Source organism: Lagenorhynchus albirostris, chromosome 2 (genome assembly GCF_949774975.1).
Source record: "Lagenorhynchus albirostris chromosome 2, mLagAlb1.1, whole genome shotgun sequence".
NCBI classification, from domain to species: domain Eukaryota; kingdom Metazoa; phylum Chordata; class Mammalia; order Artiodactyla; family Delphinidae; genus Lagenorhynchus; species Lagenorhynchus albirostris.
The window spans coordinates 53,001,741-53,023,061 of record NC_083096.1 but is presented as its reverse complement, the minus strand read 5'-3'; the positions used below and the strand labels follow the sequence as shown (position 1 = coordinate 53,023,061).

Genomic DNA, 21,321 nt, shown 5'->3' with positions numbered 1-21,321 from the left:
TGAGTTCTCTGAGGGCAGTGACAGGACTGGTGGATCTTCAGATCCCTCTTGCTCCCTGAGGAAACTGGGTCGTAGTGAGTGCTACATTTAGTCTGAATTGAATGACTGACTGACTAGGGTGGGGACTGGGGGTCCTTAGTGGATTCAGTGCATGAGAAGGAATAAAGTTGCCATGTATTTGCATTTCAAGCATTCAAATCACTGCATTTTGCCATTACCATTATCTGGTAACAAAACATTCAGAAAAAAAAGAAAAATCCAGAAAGTTCCAAAAAGCTGAATTTGCTGCTTTCAGGCAACTATTTCCATAGCATTTACATTGTATTTACAGCCATCTCCATAGCTTTTACATTGTATTAGGTATTATAAGTAATCTAGAGATGATTTAAAGTATAAATAGGATGTTATATGCAAATAGTATGTCATTTTATATAAGAGATTGAGGAGCCTTGGATTTTGGCATCCGCGGGGGTCCTGGAACCAACCCCCTGTGGGTATCAAGGAATGACTGTATATATTTGATAATTCTTTTTTTTTTCTTTTTTAGCGCAATGATATTTTTATTTATTTATTTATTTATTTACACCTTTATTGGAGTATAATTGCTTTACAGTAGTGTGCTAGTTTCTGCTTTATAACAAAGTGAATCAGTTATACATATACATATGTTCCCATATCTCTTCCCTCTTGCGTCTCCCTCCCTCCCTCCCACCCTCCCTATCCTATCCCTCTAGGTGGTCACAAAGCATGGAGCTGATCTGCTTGTGCTATGCGGCTGCTTCCCACTAGCTATCTATTTTACGTTTGGTAGTGTATATGTGTCCATGCCACTCTCTCACTTTGTCACAGCTTACCCTTCCCCCTCCCCATATCCTCAAGTCCATTCTCTAGTAGGTCTGTGTCTTTGCAATGATAATTTAAGCAAAGTCGCCTTCTACATTATTACAGTATAGAGTTTTGAATATCAAAAAAATTTTTTAGGGTTTACAGTATTTATTGCCTCTTTAGGGAAACTGTGAAGGAGGACTTTTAGTTTATAGTAATATAACTCCAGAAAAATACTGCAGATGCGCATTTGCATAACTGACTCTGAGGTATATACTCACATACCTACAGCTTAATATATGCAAATGTCTCCAATCTGATCATTGTACAGTCTTAGCATTCTAGAATGTATAATTTTCAATTACTGGAGTGCTGTTTTATGTAAAACTCATATCTCACAATGCATCATTTTTCTTCTGGTTTCCCTGAATTTCTATTGTACTGAATTTAAAATGTGAGTATGAAAGTCCACAAATGGGTGGATTGGTAGCAGGTTATAAAGAGAACTTCTTTTTCTCTTTGAAACATCTTTTGGGACTTTCTCTTTTCCTGAAGTGTATCTTTTGAAATCTTTAAATACAAAAATTAAAAGAAAAAAAACTCCATGAAAATGAGTTATTATTATTCATAAAGAGTAGATGACTACTTGTTTAAAGGCACATCAGGAAATGGTCATTGGGCCCTGGTCAATGGTCAGAGAAGGTCACCAGTGTTTTAACACAGACACATTTTCACACTCTTACCATCTTAATGTTGGTGCCATTTTGAGTCCTGGTGGTTTCACATTAAGCCTATTTGTCCAGTGCGTAGACCCTCTTTTATTTCCCACAAGGAGGGCATAAATGGTGCTAACAGGAGTTGCAGAGAGTGCAGTTTGGCCCCCACTCCTTGCTTGGGCACTCACATCTTGTGATCTAGGATTCCTGAGATCCATTTTTAGTTCAAGACTCTTCTTATGAAGCTCTATTTCTCAGCCTTTAAAACTCCATGGTCTTCCCTGATGAACACAAGCCATCTCACAATTTCTTGTAACTTTATTTAAAATTTCAAAACAAATGGAACCAATATTATGCCTAGAGCCAAATTAAAGTCATTTTAGTATTGAGGATGCTGTTTTTAACCACACCTACACCATTCTGGATTTGATAGCTCATGGGGGGTGAAGATGATGAAGAGAATGAAAGATTCCCTCCATTAAGAGATTCCCCCTTGGCTTCACCTGGCAGAATTAGCAGTTCCACGGGAAAGACCAGACTATGGCCTAGGACCTCTTCATGCAGCACAGCCGGGGCTTGCTCCTCAGGGAAGGGGTTGGGCTAGTGGGGTAAGCTCAGGATTTGCCCCTTCTCTCACTGACCAGGTGTCTTTGCTTTTGTTTTCTGTTCTTTCCGTCTTCCCCTTCAGAGCATCGTGTGCACCGGGCGGCGTCAGTGGCACCCAGACCCCCTCCTGATCCACTGCATCCAGTCGTGTGAGGTAAGCCACCTCCCCTCCCCCAGACGCAGACCAGAGCTCTCTGTTCTGCTCACCTTATGGAGACTTGCGTCCTTCTGCTTCAGTATTTGCCCTTTCCCAGATCCTATGTCCTTCGTGTAATCTCTTAAATTTAGCTCCACAATCCCCAAATTACAGATACTAGGATTTCTGATGTTGCCTTTTTTTTTTTAATTTTAACAAAATCTCCAGGGTTCCATTTTAAATGACTTAATAAAAGTTAAAAGCAAGTCAGAATTATTTATGGTTTGGGGATTCTCTAACCGGGCCTCACTGGAGTTTAGTTAGATCAGAGTTTTGCAGATCAGTGGCCCACAGACAGGGGTTTGGCCAGCTCAGTGTCTAAAAACAATTTTGTTTTGGTTGCTAATGCTTGAAAATTGGGATTTTCACGTAAAATTCATATGTGTGTATGTAACTTTACACACACACACACACACACACACACACACACACACACCCACCCCAAGTAAAAATAAATATAAAACTCTTTGTGCAAAAAAAAACAAGAATATCTGACAACCGTGGGCACAATTAGCTGCTCACCTACTGGGCGTCTCTCATTGACATCAACTGCCTGGGTCATGCAGACATCTCTGTTTCCTACCTCTGAGGAGGTCCTGTAGTCCACTGTTGATTAACCCAAACTAGACCTTTACTGCCTCAAGGAATCCTGTTTACTTCTCACACAAGGCATTCCCCTAGCAGTGGGGGACTCAGGGGGATGTGAATTCCTTCACTAGATTAAGAGGAGTTTTTGCAAGAAAGAGTCAAGAATGAGGCAGAGCCTTGCTGAGGGAGATTGACCCAGGAATCCTGACATGGGAGATATTACACACACACACACACACCATTTAAGCCCTCTCACCCTGGGAATAGCCAGTAGCAGATACAAATACTGTAGTCTCAGGCTAGAGTTAGGCTTTGTCATCAAAATCTTTCACTGGAAGTAATTAAGCCACTTAGCAGCAATGCTCAATAATTCTGGCTGTGCCTAGTGCGCTAGAGAGCGAGCTGTTTAACTTGCCCTTGACTTCCAGCACACCCTCCCCCCACATACACACCCAACCCACATGCCTGTTAGTCCCTGGATTCTCCTGTATCCCTGTTTCTTGTATCTAATTCTGGGAAACTGGGATCTACATGAGGCCAAAGAGGGGAAAATTGTGGGGTTTCAGACAAAGGGAAAACTGGGTGGGGAAATGATACCAATAAAATAGCATCCTGAGAGTGCATCAGGAAAAATGCTAGCATGGAGTGTGCTTTGTTATGGTGTGGGCCAACAAAACAGCTCATCTTCTGCCATCATTAGAAAAACAGATGGCAGTGGGGTGGGGAGGGGAGTGAGTGACTCATCCACTGGGCAGGGGGTAGCAAGGGGGACGAGGAGGCCAGGGAAGGAAGGAGATAAACAGACAGAGGATTCGAGAACTTTGGCGAGATCAAAGGGATCCTGAGAATTCCCTTCTGTGGCTTCCAGGCATGATCGCAAGAGGGAGGGTGGATGGCAGGGCTTGGAGCTGGCTTCGGTGTTTCCCAGGAGGTTACAACACAGAGCTTTCCCCATTTGTCCTCCCTCTGTGCTACACCCCAGCACATGCTCTGGATCCCTTATCCAGAGCTTCCCAGGCTTCTTTCAGCCCCTTTGTTGGCGTGACAAGGAACAAACCTTCATTCCCTCTTATGACCCCTCTGCCCAGCTGCTATCACACACAGCTGAGGCTTGACTGCCACACACCTGTTGGTACCCACACTCCAGGGCTTCTCAAAGCATGGCCCCTGGACCAGAACAAGTGGCATCACCTGGGAACCTGTTAAAAATGCACATTCTCAGGCCCCATCCCAGACTTACTGAATCAGAGACTCTGGGGGTGGGGATCAGCCATCTGTGTTTTAACAAGGGCTCCAGGAGATTCTGAAGACGGCTTAAGTTTGCAAACCACCGTTCTGGTCACTGTGGGAGCAGACAAGAAGGTTCCTAGACTATGCATCTCTAATTTGAAGCTTCTTTGTCTAGGAATCATTTTAGCCTACATTATTCATTCACATTCTGATTATTCTACAGTATTTCCCGAGACTCTCTGGGTAGGACAAGATCTGACAGGACATGATTTTGCTTCCTGTTTCCCAGCAAAGGCTAGGAAGAGAAAAAAAAACCTTAGAGGGGTGGACGGGAGGAACAAAGAAGAAGAATCAATACCCGTAGAAAGGGAAAAGGAATTGTGCAGAGTGGGGCGCATGGGGAGAAGTAGAAACAATTCTGAAGGAATAAGTAGTAAGAAATGCAGAGAGGGAGGGCGAGGATGGAAAAGAAAGGACAAGAGCGGCTGAAACTGGCCTGTTCTAGGGGCAACTTGGCAGACACTTAGTTCTTTACTGGAAAAAAGTCAGCTAAATATATTAGGGAGAACCAAAGAGTGTCAGAGACAGACGGAGAGAAAACAGACCTGGATGCAAGATGAACCGAAGAGGGTTAGGTGGGTGAGAGCAAGTTTTAAAACATGTGGCACAGAAATCTGATACTTTGTACCCCAGTGTCTAAAAAGGGTTTTCTTTTTTGGCTTTCCAATAGCGAATTGAATTCTAAGATGTCCCCTTAAGACATTCAACCTCATAAGAGTGAAGTACATCATTCTTTATTGGTCTCAGTATGCCGAGGCATTGAACCAATCCCCTCACTGTCCCACTTCACGCCTGTGTTGTGTCACTTCTGCACCTCTGTTTGTGTCCTATCCCCTTGGCCACAGAGTTTTAGCCTTCAATTCTCCACTAGCTATGCCTCTCACTTTTCTTTAAGAGACAGCACTGAAGGTTCCCTCTGAAACATCTTATGTAAATAATGCCATCTTCTCGTGGTCACTTACGCTCCCATTTTCTCAGGAGCACGCATGTACCACGTATCTGGAGTCCAAACCTGTTCATGCCTTAAATTCTATATTTCTAGTTGATTCTTGTGTTTCACCTTCTTGACCCAGACACTCCTTGTATTTTCTATTTCTTTTGTAATTTGCAAACAGGCAGGGAGTGGTAATTTGGTTGGTGGAGAAGTTCTGAAGTTAAACAAATGCAGGTTCAAATCCTGGGTCAGCTGAGTGGTGTAAGCCTTTGTGTCTTAATCTGTATTGGGAAGTGGGGGCAACACAGCCATTTTAAGGAGTTGTGATGAGGGATTAATGTGATAATGGACATAAATGTTTAAGCATCATGCCATTCCGGGTCCATAGTAGATGCTTATAGGGTAGTTATGCACTATTAACCACTCTATGAATGCTTACTGAATGAGTGCAGCAGAAGGCAGGGCAGAGCTGCTGGGTGGCCTCAATGTGGTTAGATGCAAACTCTGAAGATGGGAAAAGGGAAAGAACAAAGGAAGAAAGGGGAACAGACCATTCCCTGGAGACCCTCTGAGCTCCACAATTTGCAAATCACTTGGAGACAGCTGCTGAATCTAATCGGTCATGAGGAGCTCTACTCATTCCTCCTGTTGCCCTCACTGGGGCCTCAACAGCTCTCACCTGGGCTATTGCATTAGTTTCCTAATTGTTAACCTTATCCCAGACCTGTGCCCATTAAAATTATAGACAAGCACACAAATAGTCAATGATAACTGTGTAGAAAACAAAGACTTATTCTGCCAATGCTTGGCCAATTGAGTGCACTCTTTTCCCAGTATGGGGGGGGTAGCAGGGAGGGTTGTCCTCATTTTGTGGGGTGATAATTGAAGTGAGTGTTCACTCCGTCAATGAACACATTATACCATCAGATCATATGTGTTATCTTCTTTTTCCTTCCTTCTTCCCTCCCTCCTCCCTCCCTCCCTCCCTCCCTCCCTTCCTTCCTTCCTTCCTTCCAAAAAGTCATATTTATTAATTCTAACAAAGTCTACAGTCCTAGGTTCCATTAAACTAAGAACATCTTGTTCTCTAGGGAATGCAGCTGGAAATAAAGACCACACTTCCAGCCTCCTTTTGCATAGAAATGACTAATTTCCTTCCTGTAGGATGATTAAAATTGAGTGCCCATCAACCTACATTTTGGCTCTGCTTTTTCTGTGAGCACGTATTTCTTACAAGTTTGTTGTGCTTGTCAGCAGCCCCCCATTTTGGATTACAATTTCTGATAATTCTCTCTTTAACATTTTGAAGGTTCTTGTAGAGTTGTGCTTTTTCAAAAAAAAAAAACGTGGGGGCAGCTGTGGAGGAGGACGGAGGTGGAATGATGTCAGAAGAATTAGGTTCAAATTCTGAGTCTACCCTTTTAGCTATGTGTTGTATCTGTCTGGCTTTCTCTCAAAACTCCTGTGAGAGTCAAGTGAAATAACTGATGTTAAGGTGCTATGTAAATTGCCAAATAATATAACATATTCGTAGTGGTATTGCCTAAGGAACGATATACATCACTATGTAAGGATGGGCTCTTATTGAAACAATATGTACATATTAAGAATCAAGAAAGAGTCCACTCACACCCAATTTATATCTTTATGAGTATTATATACTGCGGGTGGCCATGGTTAATTGATGTTATTGAGGCTTCCAATAAAATTTAGAAAACTTTTAAAGATTTTTTTGGGTATTTCAAGTAAGTCTCTCTGAACATGCTACTATTTCTCCTATAAATTCTTATACATACCCTTGTAAATGCCTGTCTTCTCACTTATCACATTATTTCAAGATTATATGACAGGTCTGTCCTTCCTACAGTCTGTGAGCTTCTGAGTTGTAGGATGTGTTTTATTCCTTTGAAAAACACAGACCTAATTCTTCAATGATACCTGCTTCTACCCCTCTAAAGGCAGGGAGAGAGAGTTGAAGGTAGACCTTTGACTTTGAAAGTCTCGAATTGAGAACGATTATATTGGATTTCTGAGGAGCAGCACAGTGGAAGGAAAGGTAGGGAAGGAGTAGAAGGTGAAGGAGAGAATTACAACCCTGCCATGCATAGAATCAGAAAGCTTTGCAACAGGGGCAACCCAGAGGAGCCAGAGGAAGGCTGTCAGGGGTCCTGAGGCAGGCTTGAACCTCAGTTCCATCCCTTAGTACATGTTTCCTTGGGCAAGTCTGTTAACATCTCTGAATTTAAGCTCCTCAGCTTTAAAATCAGGTGGATACAATTTATCCTTTAAACTTGTTCGTCAGATACCTGATTCAGAAAACTGTGGAGATGCACCCAGGGGTGTGTCGTTTGGGAGCCTTTGAAGAGGTCATACCTCGGGAGAATGTGAGTCATGCTGATTTTTCAGGAATAACTGGAAATATCCCTTGTTTCTGGGGATTTTTGCCTTCTGCATAGATTTTGATCTTTCTCTTAAGATTTGTGGCTTTAATGGTTAGCTTTGATTTCTTACTCACTGGATGGGTTGCATTTTGGAAATCTGTTGGCACCGTCCTTCCTTGGCTTCAGTCCAAGGTCAGTTCTGCTTTTGGTTTTTCTTCCATCCTCCTGGTTCTAGCTGGCAAGAGAGAACTCAGACTAAGAAAGGGTGGATATGAGAGTCAGAACATGATAAAGGACGAGCAAGCGCCTATTGTATGAATGTTCAGTAAACATTAATTGAATCTCATTTATCAGTCATACTGAGTGACTTCTGTTACTCACCGAAAAATTAATGCTTCTTCCCACTATCTATTATTCTAAGACAGTGGCAGGAAATACATATGTAGGTGCATATACATTAAGAGAGTGAGAGGCCAAGCTGATCTGGAAGAAGATTAGGTAAAGAATTGCTTAGTAAGACTCTTTGGAGTCCCTGTCCAATCATTTTGATGTTCTCAAAGGAATAAGGAGCTTACAGAAGACTGAAAGTAAAGCTATGTAGCATGTACCATTTTAAAAGAAAAGGGGGTTGAACAATAAAGCCTGTGGGCCTGCAAGCTTGGTTTTTCTACTAGGAAGACTTCTGGGACAAACTTCTCTAAGTCCTGTATTTATAAGGGATATACTCTCCTTTTCAGTGTGATGTTTTGTGACAGAATGATTGGTCAAAGAGATAAAGGAGAAATCACTTTTTAAATTTAGCAGGTGTGTCATTCTAGTCCAAACGATATACCCCTAATTTAAGAAGACACCTAAGGAGTTGACCACATGTTGGATCACTACTGTAGATTGTGCTGAACTGGGATGGTCCATCCAGTGGAAAACTCAAGACTTATTCTGGCCACACCTTGTCTTTACTCATTTCACATGGGCAGTGGACTCTGCTGATAGTTTTTTCTTTTTGTTTTTGTTTTTAAAGTGTGCTTAAGAATTACTTGGAGTGCTTATTTTTTGAATGTAGATTCTTAGGTTCTGCCCCTCCCTCCCAATTTTTACATATCAAGTCTTGTGTGGAGTCCAAGAATTTGTTTTTTTCAGAAATACCCCAGGTCCTTCTAATGTAGGTGGTCCTCAACTGCACTTTGAGAGGCACTGGGCAGGAATGAATTAATACACTCAAAGATAATTGTATGCAATAGCATCCACATCACATCTTGGAGAAAAAGGTTCCATCTACCAATAGTTAACCATTTATCTAGTGGGTTCTTTTTCTTTTAAATTAATTTTCATTGGAGTATGGTTGCTCTACAATGTTCTGTTAGCCTCCACTGCACAGCAAAATGTGTCAACCATACACATACAGATATCCCCTCCCTTTTGGACTTCCCTCCCATTTATGTCACCACAGTGTACTAGGTTAGTTCCCTGTGCTATACAGCATGTTCCCATCAGTTATACATAGCGTCAATAATATATATGTGTCAGTCCCAGTATCCCAATTCCTCCCACCCCACCCCTTTCCCCCTTGGTGTCCATACATTTGTTCTCTACGTCTCTGTCTCTATTTCTGCTTTGCAGCTAAGATCATCTATACCATTTTTCTAGATTCCACATATATACGTTATTATACGATATTTGCTTTTCTCTTTCTGACTTACTTCACTCTGTATGACAGACTCTAGGTCCATCCACATCTCTACAAATGACCCAATTTCATTCCTTTTAATGGCTGAGTAATATTCCATTTTATATATATATATATATATATATATATATATATATACATACATACATACATATATACACACACCACGTCTTCTTTATCCATTCCTCTGTCGATGGACATTTAGGTTGCTTCCATGTCCTGACTATTGTAAATAGTGTTGCTATGAACATTGGGGTGCATGTGGTTTTTTTGAATTATCGTTTTCTCTGGGTATATGCCCAGTAGTGGGATTGCTGGGTCATATGGTAGTTCTATTTTTAGTTTTTTAAGGAACCTCCATACTGTTCTCCATAGTGGCTGTATCAATTTACATTCCCACCAGCAGTGCAAGAGTGTTCCCTTTTCTCCACACCCTCTCCAGCATTTATTGTTTGTAGATTTTGTGATGATGGCCATTCTGACTGGTGTGAGGTGATACCTCATTGTAGTTTTGATTTGCATTTCTCTAATAATTAGTGATGTTGAGAATCTTTTCATGTGTTTCTTGGCCATCTGTATGTCTTCTTTGGAGAAATGTCTATTTAGGTCTTCCAATATAGTTCTTGAATAAATGAAGAAATCACGTGAAATAGAATAACATTAGAAAGATCAAGGATAGAGGTAAAAATATGTGGCAGACAGTGGTAAAACTGAAATTCTTATAAGCCAGAAAAGACTTAATTGTTTTAAAATTACAGTTAAATTTATTAAATGATGGTTCATTGTGGGTAAACAGTAGCCTGACTATGTTCTTAAAATGACAAGCTACCTGCCAATAAGTGTAAGTGAGACCAACCGAAAACCCGAGTATTTCATTGCCTATCATTATTCTCACCATTGATCTGATCCTGTGTTCTCTCTGGGTCCAACTTCTATAGCCATTAGAAAACACAGAACGTGTTGCAGGTCACAAAAATAATATCAAAAGCTTGATAATAATACCTTTGGTGAAAAATAAAAAGAATTGGGATCTTTAAGCCTAAAAGAGAAGGATAAAGATTAATGTAGTAAGTATTTTCATGTAGTAAACATTTTACATAGAGAAGAGTTAACAGTCAGCATCCCCCAATAACAACAGGACAGAAAATAATGGGCTTAAAAAGCTGAATGAACTATTTAAAGTAAATCTGTGTGAGAATATCCTGGAACTGTTAAACTTTATAGAAGTTTATAAAGGGAACTGTTTAAAGGCATATTAGCCTTTGGAGCATTTTAAAGGGATGTGTATTGTCTTCTCTCTGATATGGTTAAATATTTTCTGATGTCTCAGACACAGATGATGGTTCGGTATTCTCACTCCTTGTAAATCTATCACTCCATGGATTTAAATGTAAATATATTTGTGTTTTCTGAAGGCAACCAGTAGGGATATTTTTAAGTGTCATGACTATAACGAGTACTACCTTGATAGGAATTTGTACAGGAGGGAACTGGGAGCGGAAAGACAGGGGTGAGGAGGCGTTGGGGACAAGTTTAGCTTTAGTGAAGTGGCTGCGTTTACTTAAATGTAGGTGGGCAGTTGTATTATTTTTACACATTTAGTAGCTGATACCAACAATGCTTCCATCACTAATTCATTCCATCTGCTCCATCATTCCTTAGATTCTTTCTTCTGTGTTGTCTTGGACCTCTCTCTGCCTCCCTTTTATTATTTGTATTCCAGATGGTAGCCCTGTTAGCTGTGTCTGGGACATGTGCTTCTCGATCACTCATGGGCACTGCCTGGGTTTACTGCTGTACCTCTAAGATGTGAGGGCCGATACATAATTCATGAGGTGGAAATGATGGCATGAAAATCGAGGTTTTATTGCACCTTTTCTTCTTTTCCAGACTTTGAGCCCAGAAGGAGTAGAGAGGAGCTAGAATCAGACTAAAATGCCCCATTTTAGGAGACGCGCTTTATACTTGGGCGCAGAATGCCTGCAGGCAGATCTGAATGTGATGATCAGAGATGGGGGTGGGAGAGGGTCACAGGTTAGCCTGCACGTGATAAATACCCGAGAGATAAGTGATTTTTATGGGCCTCCGCATCATGTGTGGCCCTTTTGGAGGAAGGCTTTTATTTCTGTTAGGGTTTTGTCCCCTTGATTTTTAGCACAAGATGTCATATATAAATGTATATAATTTCACTCAGCCTCACAGTGAAACCTGTTCAGCCATTCTTTTCTCAGACTTTTATCCTTTTTGTTTGTAAGGTTTATCTCTATTACTGTGCTTTAGTAATGCCTTTTTCATCACTAGATAGTCACAGATTTCTTTTAATAAATGCCCCAAACTTCGTCTTTGAAGTGCGACCAGATGGAATTTCTACTGATCTTTTCAAAAAACCTCTCACCTGAGTCTTTTATAAATTCCTTATTAAAAAGAGAAAAATGAATCTTTTTTTATGATACCTGTATTTAGAAAACCAAATGTTCCAACCCAACTTTATCACTTTGGGCACTGAGATGGCAAAGTTGGTTAACTTCTCTTATTTCCTTTTCATTTACATTTTGTCATTTAAATGATAGCCAACAATTAAACCTCTCTTTGCCACACTTTAGCTGTTTACAAATCAGATATTATAATCATTCTTTCCCATGCTTCTCAGAGGACAGATCATATGGGCTTACTTTTGACATTCTTGCCAAGTTCTTTAGTATCTGTGGGTGAAAAGAAGTTAATTAGGGTGGAAATAATAATGGCTTAGCAGCTAGTAATGAGAACAGCTACTCCACTTCTGGTAGGGATAGTGTGGGTCCTCACAAATCTAAATCTAAGTATGTGTTAGACGTGCTAAAATCCAGAGAAAAAAATGAAAATTAACTTACGTTGGAACTGTCTACCAGGCTCACTGGCTGCCGAGTTCCAATCCCCCCGAGATTTGTTTGTGAATTTCACCGCCAGTTTTGTGCAGTCTCTGCACTGGCCTGGAAATCTGGGTATGTCTTTAGGCTTGTCCAGAATCCCGTTCGGTTCAGGGCTCTACTTTAGATCCTCCAGTTGGAATCTCTGAAAATCGGACTCCAAATGTTAATTAGGACTAGTTTTTTCATACTGAAAGCTGAAACCACTGTGTTTTTTTCCCCTGCTTTTTTAAAAAGTAAAACATTAAAAGCACAACCATGTAAATTGTAAAACCTCCTCTAGATTAACAACATTCATGAGAATTTATGCTTAAGACTCCCTGGGAACCACACTGTGACATCCCGGTGGGCTTTCTACCAGGCTGCATTTTGCTGCTTTTGTCTTCTCCGGCCTCCTGGGTGGGCCACTCTCTCACTCTGTTAATTCTCTTTATGACATGGGTTTTTCCCTTTTTCTCCTCCAACCACACCCTTTTTCTGATTTACTCTGTGCTTTTCCTTATCGTTCTGTTCTTTTGATTCTTCATTTCTAGCCCAACTTTGCAGACAATTGAAATATTACTCACCTGTAAAAATAGCATTATGGAAATGCTACCTTCTGTTCTTCAACTTGGCTTCCTAATGATTATGCTGAGATTATAAGAATTAGCAGTAAGCAAATATAATCAGATTATATCTGTAAGTAACTCTACCCCTTTCCTCTTCTCCTAAGGCCCTTCTCCACTAAGATTTCTAACTGTGCTCCTAAAATTTGTTTTAAATACGGTCTAAGTGTGACTCAGATATGTTCACTGAGACCGTTCTTAAAGTCCATAAAGCATTGACTAGTTTACCATTTTACCCTCATGGTCATTTGCATATGCCTTTATTAAATAGTCATATTGACAAGCCCTTTCAGAAAGTTCATATAATTTGAGTCATTTCTAATTTATCCTACTAAAATAGATATTCCTTTAAGTGAAATTATTTTATTAAATACTTGTTGACTGTGACTGAGGGATAGCAAAGTACTCTACTAAGTCTCTTACACTTACTTTTTAAAAGTATATGAAGTATATATGTATGCCTATATACATATGTGCGTATGTGGGTGTGTATGTTCTGACTAACCCTATAATGAAATGGTGACAAAAAAAGGGCGACTGTCCCAAACTGATTGCAGTTATTTGCAGATTGCCGCAAATAGCAGGCACAGCGGAAAGGATACACATTTCAACCCCTGACTAATGGGTTTCACTCTCAGGTCTGCCCTCATTAGCCATATTTTCATGTAATATTTTTTAAACTTAACTTTAATTCTATAAAAGTACTACTGTACATGTACCTAGTTTAAAAAGCCAGTTAGCACCTCTGGGTTTACTTGGAGGACGGGCAGTGCCTGCCACTCTCTGGCTAACCTCAGCCGCTCTTGGCAGACACAACTCTGTCATATCTTTTCTGCTTCTCCTCGTCACTCCTTTTATTTCATCTGGAAATTGCATCTATAAATATATAACTACATATATCTATACACCTATCATCTGTTTAATAATGCTTCCACTGCCAATCTTGATTTTTTTTTTCATTTATGGAATTATTTACTGACTTCCTAATATAGAAGGGGGGGTTTGAGCTCTCTGACGCAATCGCTCTCTCTCTCTCTCTCTCTCTGTCTCCCTCTCTCTGTCTCCCTCTCTCTCTCTCCCTCTCTCTCACACATGCGCACACACCGCCCCCCACAAGACATACCTGTATAGCTGCCTGCAGGGGTCCCTGACACTCCTAATTCTTGAGTTTTTCCGGTATTCTGTGCATTTCAGGCACTTAGGTATCTGTTTTCTCAGATCTGCTCTGTCAGCTACTATTCATCCATACATTTCCCATTTTCTTAAACATTGTTGAATTCTCCATTTGCTGTTGTTGTCTCTCCTGTTCTCTTTTCTCTTGTGATTTCATACCTTGTTTATCTTTTTATTCCCGTTTCAGTGGGGCTGAGGGAGCACATATAAAAACAAATTCAATTCACATGTCTTACCAGTGCTAAGCCTGGGATGTAGGACATGTGCAGTGGTCATTATACTGTTACTACTCACCACTCCCTTCAACAGAATTTATGCCTATATGGAAGAAAACAGACGCACCTGACAGAGACGATGTTCCTTATTTTGGTATTTTTTTCCCTCTACTGTCTCTTCTAACTTCTTATTTTGACCTAGAGTCAAGCAGAAACCTCTTTAAGGTGCTTAACTCATGAAAGTGCAGGTTTTAGATAAGGATGCACTTATTCACAGAATATACATTTATTGTCCATGTATAGTCTCTGACTCTAGGGATATGAAGGGAGAGAAGACAAAGCTCCTGTCTCCTGGGAATCCACTCTAACTTGCGGGGAGGAGCAAGTTCAAAGTGCTGTGGAAACAGAGGAAAGAAAGTGATTGTGTTTGCTTACTGACAGGCAGGAGGTGGATGTGGGACATACAATTTGGGGAAGAATTCAGAGCAAAGAGACACTCATGTAGGATTTAATGGTTCCACTAGTTGGCGTTAAAGTAGAAAGCCCTATGGGCAGAGGAGATGTTAGAGCACAAGGCACAGGGATCTGAAACACAGGGAGTGTCTGGAGAACCATGTGGAGACTACAGTTGAGGCTAGAGGGACTCAGGCTAGATGAGGGAGTGGCTTGAATGTGGCCATACTTGGACTATCAAATTTATTCCGATGGTATTGGGGAGCATCACTAGGAAGCTACAAGATGATATACATTGGTGAAGATGAAGCCCTTCGAGAAGAGAATGGTTAGGAGACAGTGCCTGTATCTCAAGAGAGAGACGGTGAGAGCCCAGACACGGTCCCGCCAGGTAGGGATGGAAAGAAGCCACCACTGAGGCCTTTCCTTTTAAGATACAAAATCGATTCTAAAATCCCATCCAATGGGGAAGATGATCTAACTCTAACTCCCTGGCGTTTGGATGGATAGTGAATGTCATTCATCTCTGTAAAGAAAAAGAAGCAGGCTTTTAGGAGACAAAAATGAGCTTGGCTTTAGACTGAGTTTAGCGGAGTTGGAAATAAAAGGTCTAGCGTTCAGGAGCACAGTCTCAGTTCGTGACTTATGTTGAGAAGTGAGGAAAATATGGATGATAATTAAAGATAGGTGAGGGGATGTGATCATGCCAGGAATGTGAATGGAGAGAGGTGAGGAAAAAAGACCTGGGAGGAGGGAAGTAATACAAGGGAAGAACAGAGGAAGTGTTAGAGAATGAGGAGAAAAGGAGAAAGTACAGGAGAGAATGGCTGTAGAAAAACCATGGAAGAGGAGAGAGATGGTAAATAGTGTTCAGTGCTACAGAGCAGACGAACAAGTTGAGTACTGACAAGAGACAATTAGGCTTATAATTTCAGCACTCACTGTAATCCCAGACACAGTGGTAACAGTGGAACAGGGGAGAGGGCAGTAGGTTGAGAAATAGATACGAAAGCAGATGCGGCAAATAAAAATATTGTTTCCAGAAGTTGGCCAGTACAAGGAGTGAGATGAACAGTAACTTAAGTGGAAAACAGTGTTTACGGAAAGACTTTTGATATGAATAAAACTTTAATATATTTATTATCTGTGGGTAATAATCCGATTAAGAGTCTGGACACTCAAGGTAAAGAGGGGATAGAAAAGGTTTCAAATACCGTTGGCTCTGAGTCAGGTGGGAAGGAAGTAACAAGGGCTAGAGACAAAGTTTGTAGAGTAGCAAACAGAATTCAAGGAGTTCACGTGCAGCGGTTTCCCATTTCTCTGTGCAGACTTTCCCATCTCAGTTGATGACAACTTCATCCTTCCCGTTGCTCAGGACAAAATCCTTGATGTCATCTTAATCCCCCTCTTTCTCTCATCCTCCACAGCCAATTCATCAGGTAATCCTACTAGCTCTACCTTGACAATCCATCCACAGTCCAGTCACCTTCCACCATCTCAGCTGCTGCCACCCTGGTTTGAGCTATCATCCTCTGCTACCTGGATTCCTGCAATAGCCTCCCAACTGGTCTCACTCCTACCCCTGCCTCACCACGGTTTATTCTCAACACATCAGCCAAAGGGGCCTGTTAAAATGTAAGCTAAATCCAAGCACTCTTCTGCTGAAACCCTCCAAGAATTCCTCAGTTCACTTGGAGTAAAAATCAAAGTCCTTGCAATGGCTTTCACAGCTCTCCAAATGTCCCTTCTCTGACCATTTGATTGGAAATTGCAACTGTCCTTCCTCTCTCATTCTCTGCCCATCCTCCAACCTACAGCATTCCCTTACACTGCCCTATTTTCTATAGGACTGTTACTTTTTAATTCACTAAATAATTATTTGTTATATTTAATATCTATTTTCCCCACTGGGATACAAGCTGTACAGGGCAGGGCTTTTTGTATATTTTATTCACTGATAAACCTCAAGTCCTTAGTACAGTGGTACAGTGACTGGCACAGGGTAAATGTTCAATAAATATATCTTGAGTGAATGAATGAGGTAGGCAGTTAAGGACTGCCACAGATCGGGGAGAAGATTCGCAGCTAGGTGAGGATCTTAAGAAGCAGCTTGACTACTATGGAGAAAAGGAAAATGTTGCTAACTTGTAAAGGGTAAAAAGATTGCCAAGAGACCCTGAGCTTTATGACTCCTTTAAGAGTCTTTTTCTTACTGGATGCTCTTTTTGTTGCGTAAAGCCTGCAGTAAGCATGGCCCTGTCTTGGGACTTCGGGGATGAGTGGTGAAATTTAGATTCCCTTCAGCTCTTTGAAGGCTGTTTGTGCATTGGGTAGAGAAAGCTTGGTTCCACATATTGCCTTTCTTCTCCTTAGTTATGTGACCTCAATCAAAGTCATTTAACTCCTATGGAAAAACAGTGTCTCCTTTGGTTGACTTTGAATGTTCTTTTGGCTCTCAAATGACATGATGTTTACGAAAGCATTGATTGACACTAAAATGCTACACATGTGTACAGGACTATCATCATTATTATCATGCCTGTGTGAGAAGTCTTCCAAAGCAAGGCCAGGCAGAGGCATGGCAACAGTGCCGGTGACAGGGGACACATCCTACATGCTGCTCACCGGAGGTCCCAGCTGAGGAAGTCAAATGTCTACTAGGAGGTGTGGACATAAAGCTACAGCAAGAATCAATAAGGAGAAGCAGAGCCTCTGCTTGCCTCCTTTCAACTCAGTGTGATTTTTTTCAGGCCCGCAGCTTTGAGCTAGTTTTTGTGTCCCTTTGGATCCGCCTTTCCAGGTGTAGGCACCCAAACTGGGCAGCAGAACCTTGTTTGAGGGGCTAACACAGCTCAGATCTGCCTCCGGCCGGCAGCATCCCAGCTCCAGCCCATCAGCTTGAGGCAGACTTCCTTCAGATGCTCCCCTTAAGAGAATGCCCATCATGCATTCAGGATACAAAGCCTCCATCATATTCTCCTTCTGTTTCATTGAACAGAGTAACAAGAATAAGAGAGAAAACGAGCCTTTAAATGCTTAGCCAAACAACAACAGCAAAAAGAGAAACAGGAAATCCCCAAACCATATGCACCTATTTTGAAAACAGACTCCTTGTCTCTTCCTTGTCTCAACACCCCTAGCCCAGTGGTCCTAAGCAAGCCTTCTTTTCCCCAGTGGATTCTCCATAGCCTCTTCAGCCTTATACATTGTTTTCCTTCCTGTTTAAGATCAATAATGAGGACTTGGCAGGAGAAAGATTCAAATGGGTCAGGAGGCCCCTGTGGCTTTTCTCCGGCTTGTTTTCCACAGCCCATTCTAGCCTGCAACATACTTCGCAAGAATAAGTTGGCTGCAGATCTAACTCACGGTGAGAGGCCGCCACTGAGGGCAGCATTTCAGACTAGTGAGCCTGGAGCCACGAGCAGACTTCCTGAAGCCCAGAGCCTGGGTGTTTCCTTACACACGCACATGAACACACACGTGCACACACAGCAGCACACACCGGGGGTCCTTATCGAGAACAGATGTTGCTGCCCACTGTGCCAGCCACGTGTTGTGCATGGCATTTTCTTCTGTTAAGCTCCTGGCAGCTGTGTTTTTCCTTTCTTCTCCCCTCCCTCCACCTCCCACCCCCTACACCCATTGCATGTACAAATTGTCTCCTGATTCATAGTGGGCCAGCCTCATATTTTTGTTGTTGTTATTGTTATTGCAAACATTGGATGCTTCCAAAGCTGGAATAAAATAAAAAGGAAAGAAAAGAGAAAAAGAAAGAAACCACAACAACCCCCCAAAGAAAACATGTTCTAACCCAGGAATGTACAATACTTCATGCATGGGAAGCATCTTCCCACCTCTCCAAGCTTAGCTACAGAATCTAGGGCTCCAAATTCCAACACATGAAAAAACAAATTCATCCAGCTTTTTTTTTTTTTTTTTGTATGAGCCTCATACCATTTCTCAATCTAAAAGCTTGCTGCTCCCCCCAATGGCAAGGATCTGCAGAAGCGGAATAGCCTCTTTTCCCAACTCACACCATGGTTACTAAACTATGATCACTCCTTCAGGTTCCTTTATTTATTTCTTCACTTAAAATAATATTTTCTGTGTGCCAACTATGAGCCAAGTTTACAAAAATGAATCAGGAATTTCCAACACAGTGTGTGCAACAGAGGTAAAAGATCAAATTTCTACCCAATGAATAATAATACAAAGATATGAACAAACTCAGTTGGGGACACAGAGAATAAAGCAAATAACTCATCCCAATCACATTGAGAAGATCTTACAGAGGGGTACCCACTTGAGGTGAATTTTGAAGGATAAATAGAAACATATGGAAAGGCAAAAAATGTGAAAGGAAATGGTGTGATGCAGCCATCCAGTTTTTTCTGTGATGACGCTGCATGACAAATAATCCCCAAATATCAATGTCTTGTAATAATAAAATTTATTTCTCACTCATGCATCTGCAGTTGACTAAAGTGGTTCTGCCTTAGGTTTGGGGTTGGGTTACAGTATACTCCACCTGACTCTCACTCAAGGACACAGGCTTCAGGGTTTCAGGGTCAGTAGCTACCCAGCATATGTTCTTCTCATGATGGATAACATGGGTACAAAGAAGCCAGAAAAGGCATGCCGGGACATTCAAAATCTCTGGTCAAATGTAGCATATGTTTCTCACACTCACATTCCGTTGGTCAAGGCAAATCACATGGGTCCATTTAAAATTAGTAGGAATGGGAAATGTATTCTGCTGATGGTGAACTCCTAAAAGGAGCTGTGGACATGTAATAATATCTGCCAGTCAGTCTTTTTGGTTACAAACATTTGTTATATTTCAGATTTACTCCACCTTACCCCAAGACATTCTAAATGTCTTATCCAGTTATAGCATCAGGCTTAAAAATCTAGAACATCATGATTTACATCAGGTTACAACGTAGCTTCTCTTAGTCTGGACTCTGGTGTACTAAAAATCACAAGTTCTCTGCCTTCCACACACCTGATGGGCAAAGTAGAATAAAAACAAGACAGCTACAGTAAACATCCCCTTTAAAGGAGAATAACGAGAGGAGGAACATAACTGGCACTGGTCCACAATTCTGAAATCCCTCTGAGAAAAGTGGTAAAAATTATACTCTAAGAATAAGGAGTGCTGCTTGTTTAATAGCTTTTGATTACTCCCTGGATATAGGTCCCAAGTCGACTTTTCTTCATGGCTCTTGGCTCTGCTTTCTTGGATGTCCTTCCTTTTCTGTTATCCTCTTGGGTCACAAGAAGAGGGCACTGGAGAACATCCTCCTATTGGAAGCTAAGTAACGTTATCAACCTGCTTTCTCCTCTTAGAATATAGGGGATCCAAAAAATCTATCCAAATTCGCTAACAGTAAGTCTCTTTTAACACAGTCTGATGCTACTTTTGGAAATTGAACTCACAGACTTTTTTGGTTTTGCATATATTTAATTTCAGTCAAATCCATATTGCAAGAGCTATGTCACAGTCTTTTCAAGACATGCCTCTCTGAATCAGTTTGATTATAGGTATTCTGAGCTTACGAGACTTCTCTGGGATAAAGTCTTTAGTCTCTTTTCTATGAGTCAAGGATCTTCTAGGTGCCACTTTAATCCAGTTAAAAGTCCTAACAAATGATGTAATGGTCCACCCCTTGATTTGGTCTTTGCCTGAGATTAGGCCTTAACTTCAGTCTTCGAAGGCCTGTCTAATACAAAGCATTGCTCTGTTTTATCTTTTGCTTGTTGGAGATGAGAAATAGCTTTGTTTTTCACTGCAAGTCCTGGAATTTTTAGCGCTCTATATTACCTGTCAATTCTGCTGGCAAAGCAGCAACCTTTTCTGAGCTCATCTTTTCTTGCAGCACCTTATCAGATGAACATAGCAACCAATAACTAACCCTAGTAAGGTTATTCTTTAAATTCTCTTTACCCAAAGCCAGTAGGCTATTGAGTAAATTTTCTGACCTACAAGTTATAATAGTTAACATTATAACTTTCCTCACAACTACAGGACACATTTAATAATTTTTTTTCCCCACTACATGGGGAGTTACTTCATTTTTCCAGCTTCCTAAAACAGTTCCTTTGCTTTCTGATGCACCATTCTAGAACCAATGCCACACATTTTAGATTTTTGTTATGGCAGCACCCCACTTCTAATACCAATCTTTGTATTATTTAAATGTTTCTACAATCATGTCACATAACAAACAACTCCAAAATACCAGTGGCATATCACAGAAAATATTATTAGTCTGCTCAGTGAAGCTGATCTTGGGGAACATGAAGGAATGTGGAATGACTGGAGGTTAAAGAGCTAAGCTAGGGCTAGGTCACTCAGGCTTTTGTGTGCCAAGCTAATGAGTTTGGACTTTATCCTGGAGTCAGTGTTGATCCATTGAAGATTTATAAGTAGAATATGAAATAATCAGGATAGGCTGTGGTCACACAGTAACCCGGAAGTCTCAGTGATTTAACATGACAAAGGACTTGTCTCTCACTTACATGAAGTCTGGCGTAGCTCTCTGGAGCACCCATTCATTTCTTGTATCTTACACCTCTGTGCTCTCAGAATGTGGTCTCCATGGTTTCCTCCAAAAGGGCAGAGAAGAAATACAGAGAGAGGCCAATAATTCTTGAGTCCCTTAGATGAGAAGTAATGCATCACTTCTGCTTGCCTTCCCATTTACTAGAACTTGGTCACATGGCCTCAAGCCCACGACAAGCGAGTC

At 41.1% G+C, this 21,321-nt stretch overlaps 1 protein-coding gene across 3 annotated transcripts in view; it reads left to right on the top strand.

The window, feature by feature from the left end:
* PAPPA2 (pappalysin 2) overlaps nt 1-21,321 on the top strand; it is a 285,263-nt gene that overhangs the window by 242,568 nt on the left and 21,374 nt on the right. For all 3 annotated transcript variants that reach the window (XM_060132723.1, XM_060132713.1, XM_060132703.1), the window contains exon 20: nt 2,230-2,301. In XM_060132723.1, the coding sequence (XP_059988706.1) occupies nt 2,230-2,301 (72 nt within the window). The remainder of the gene's footprint in view (nt 1-2,229; nt 2,302-21,321) is intronic.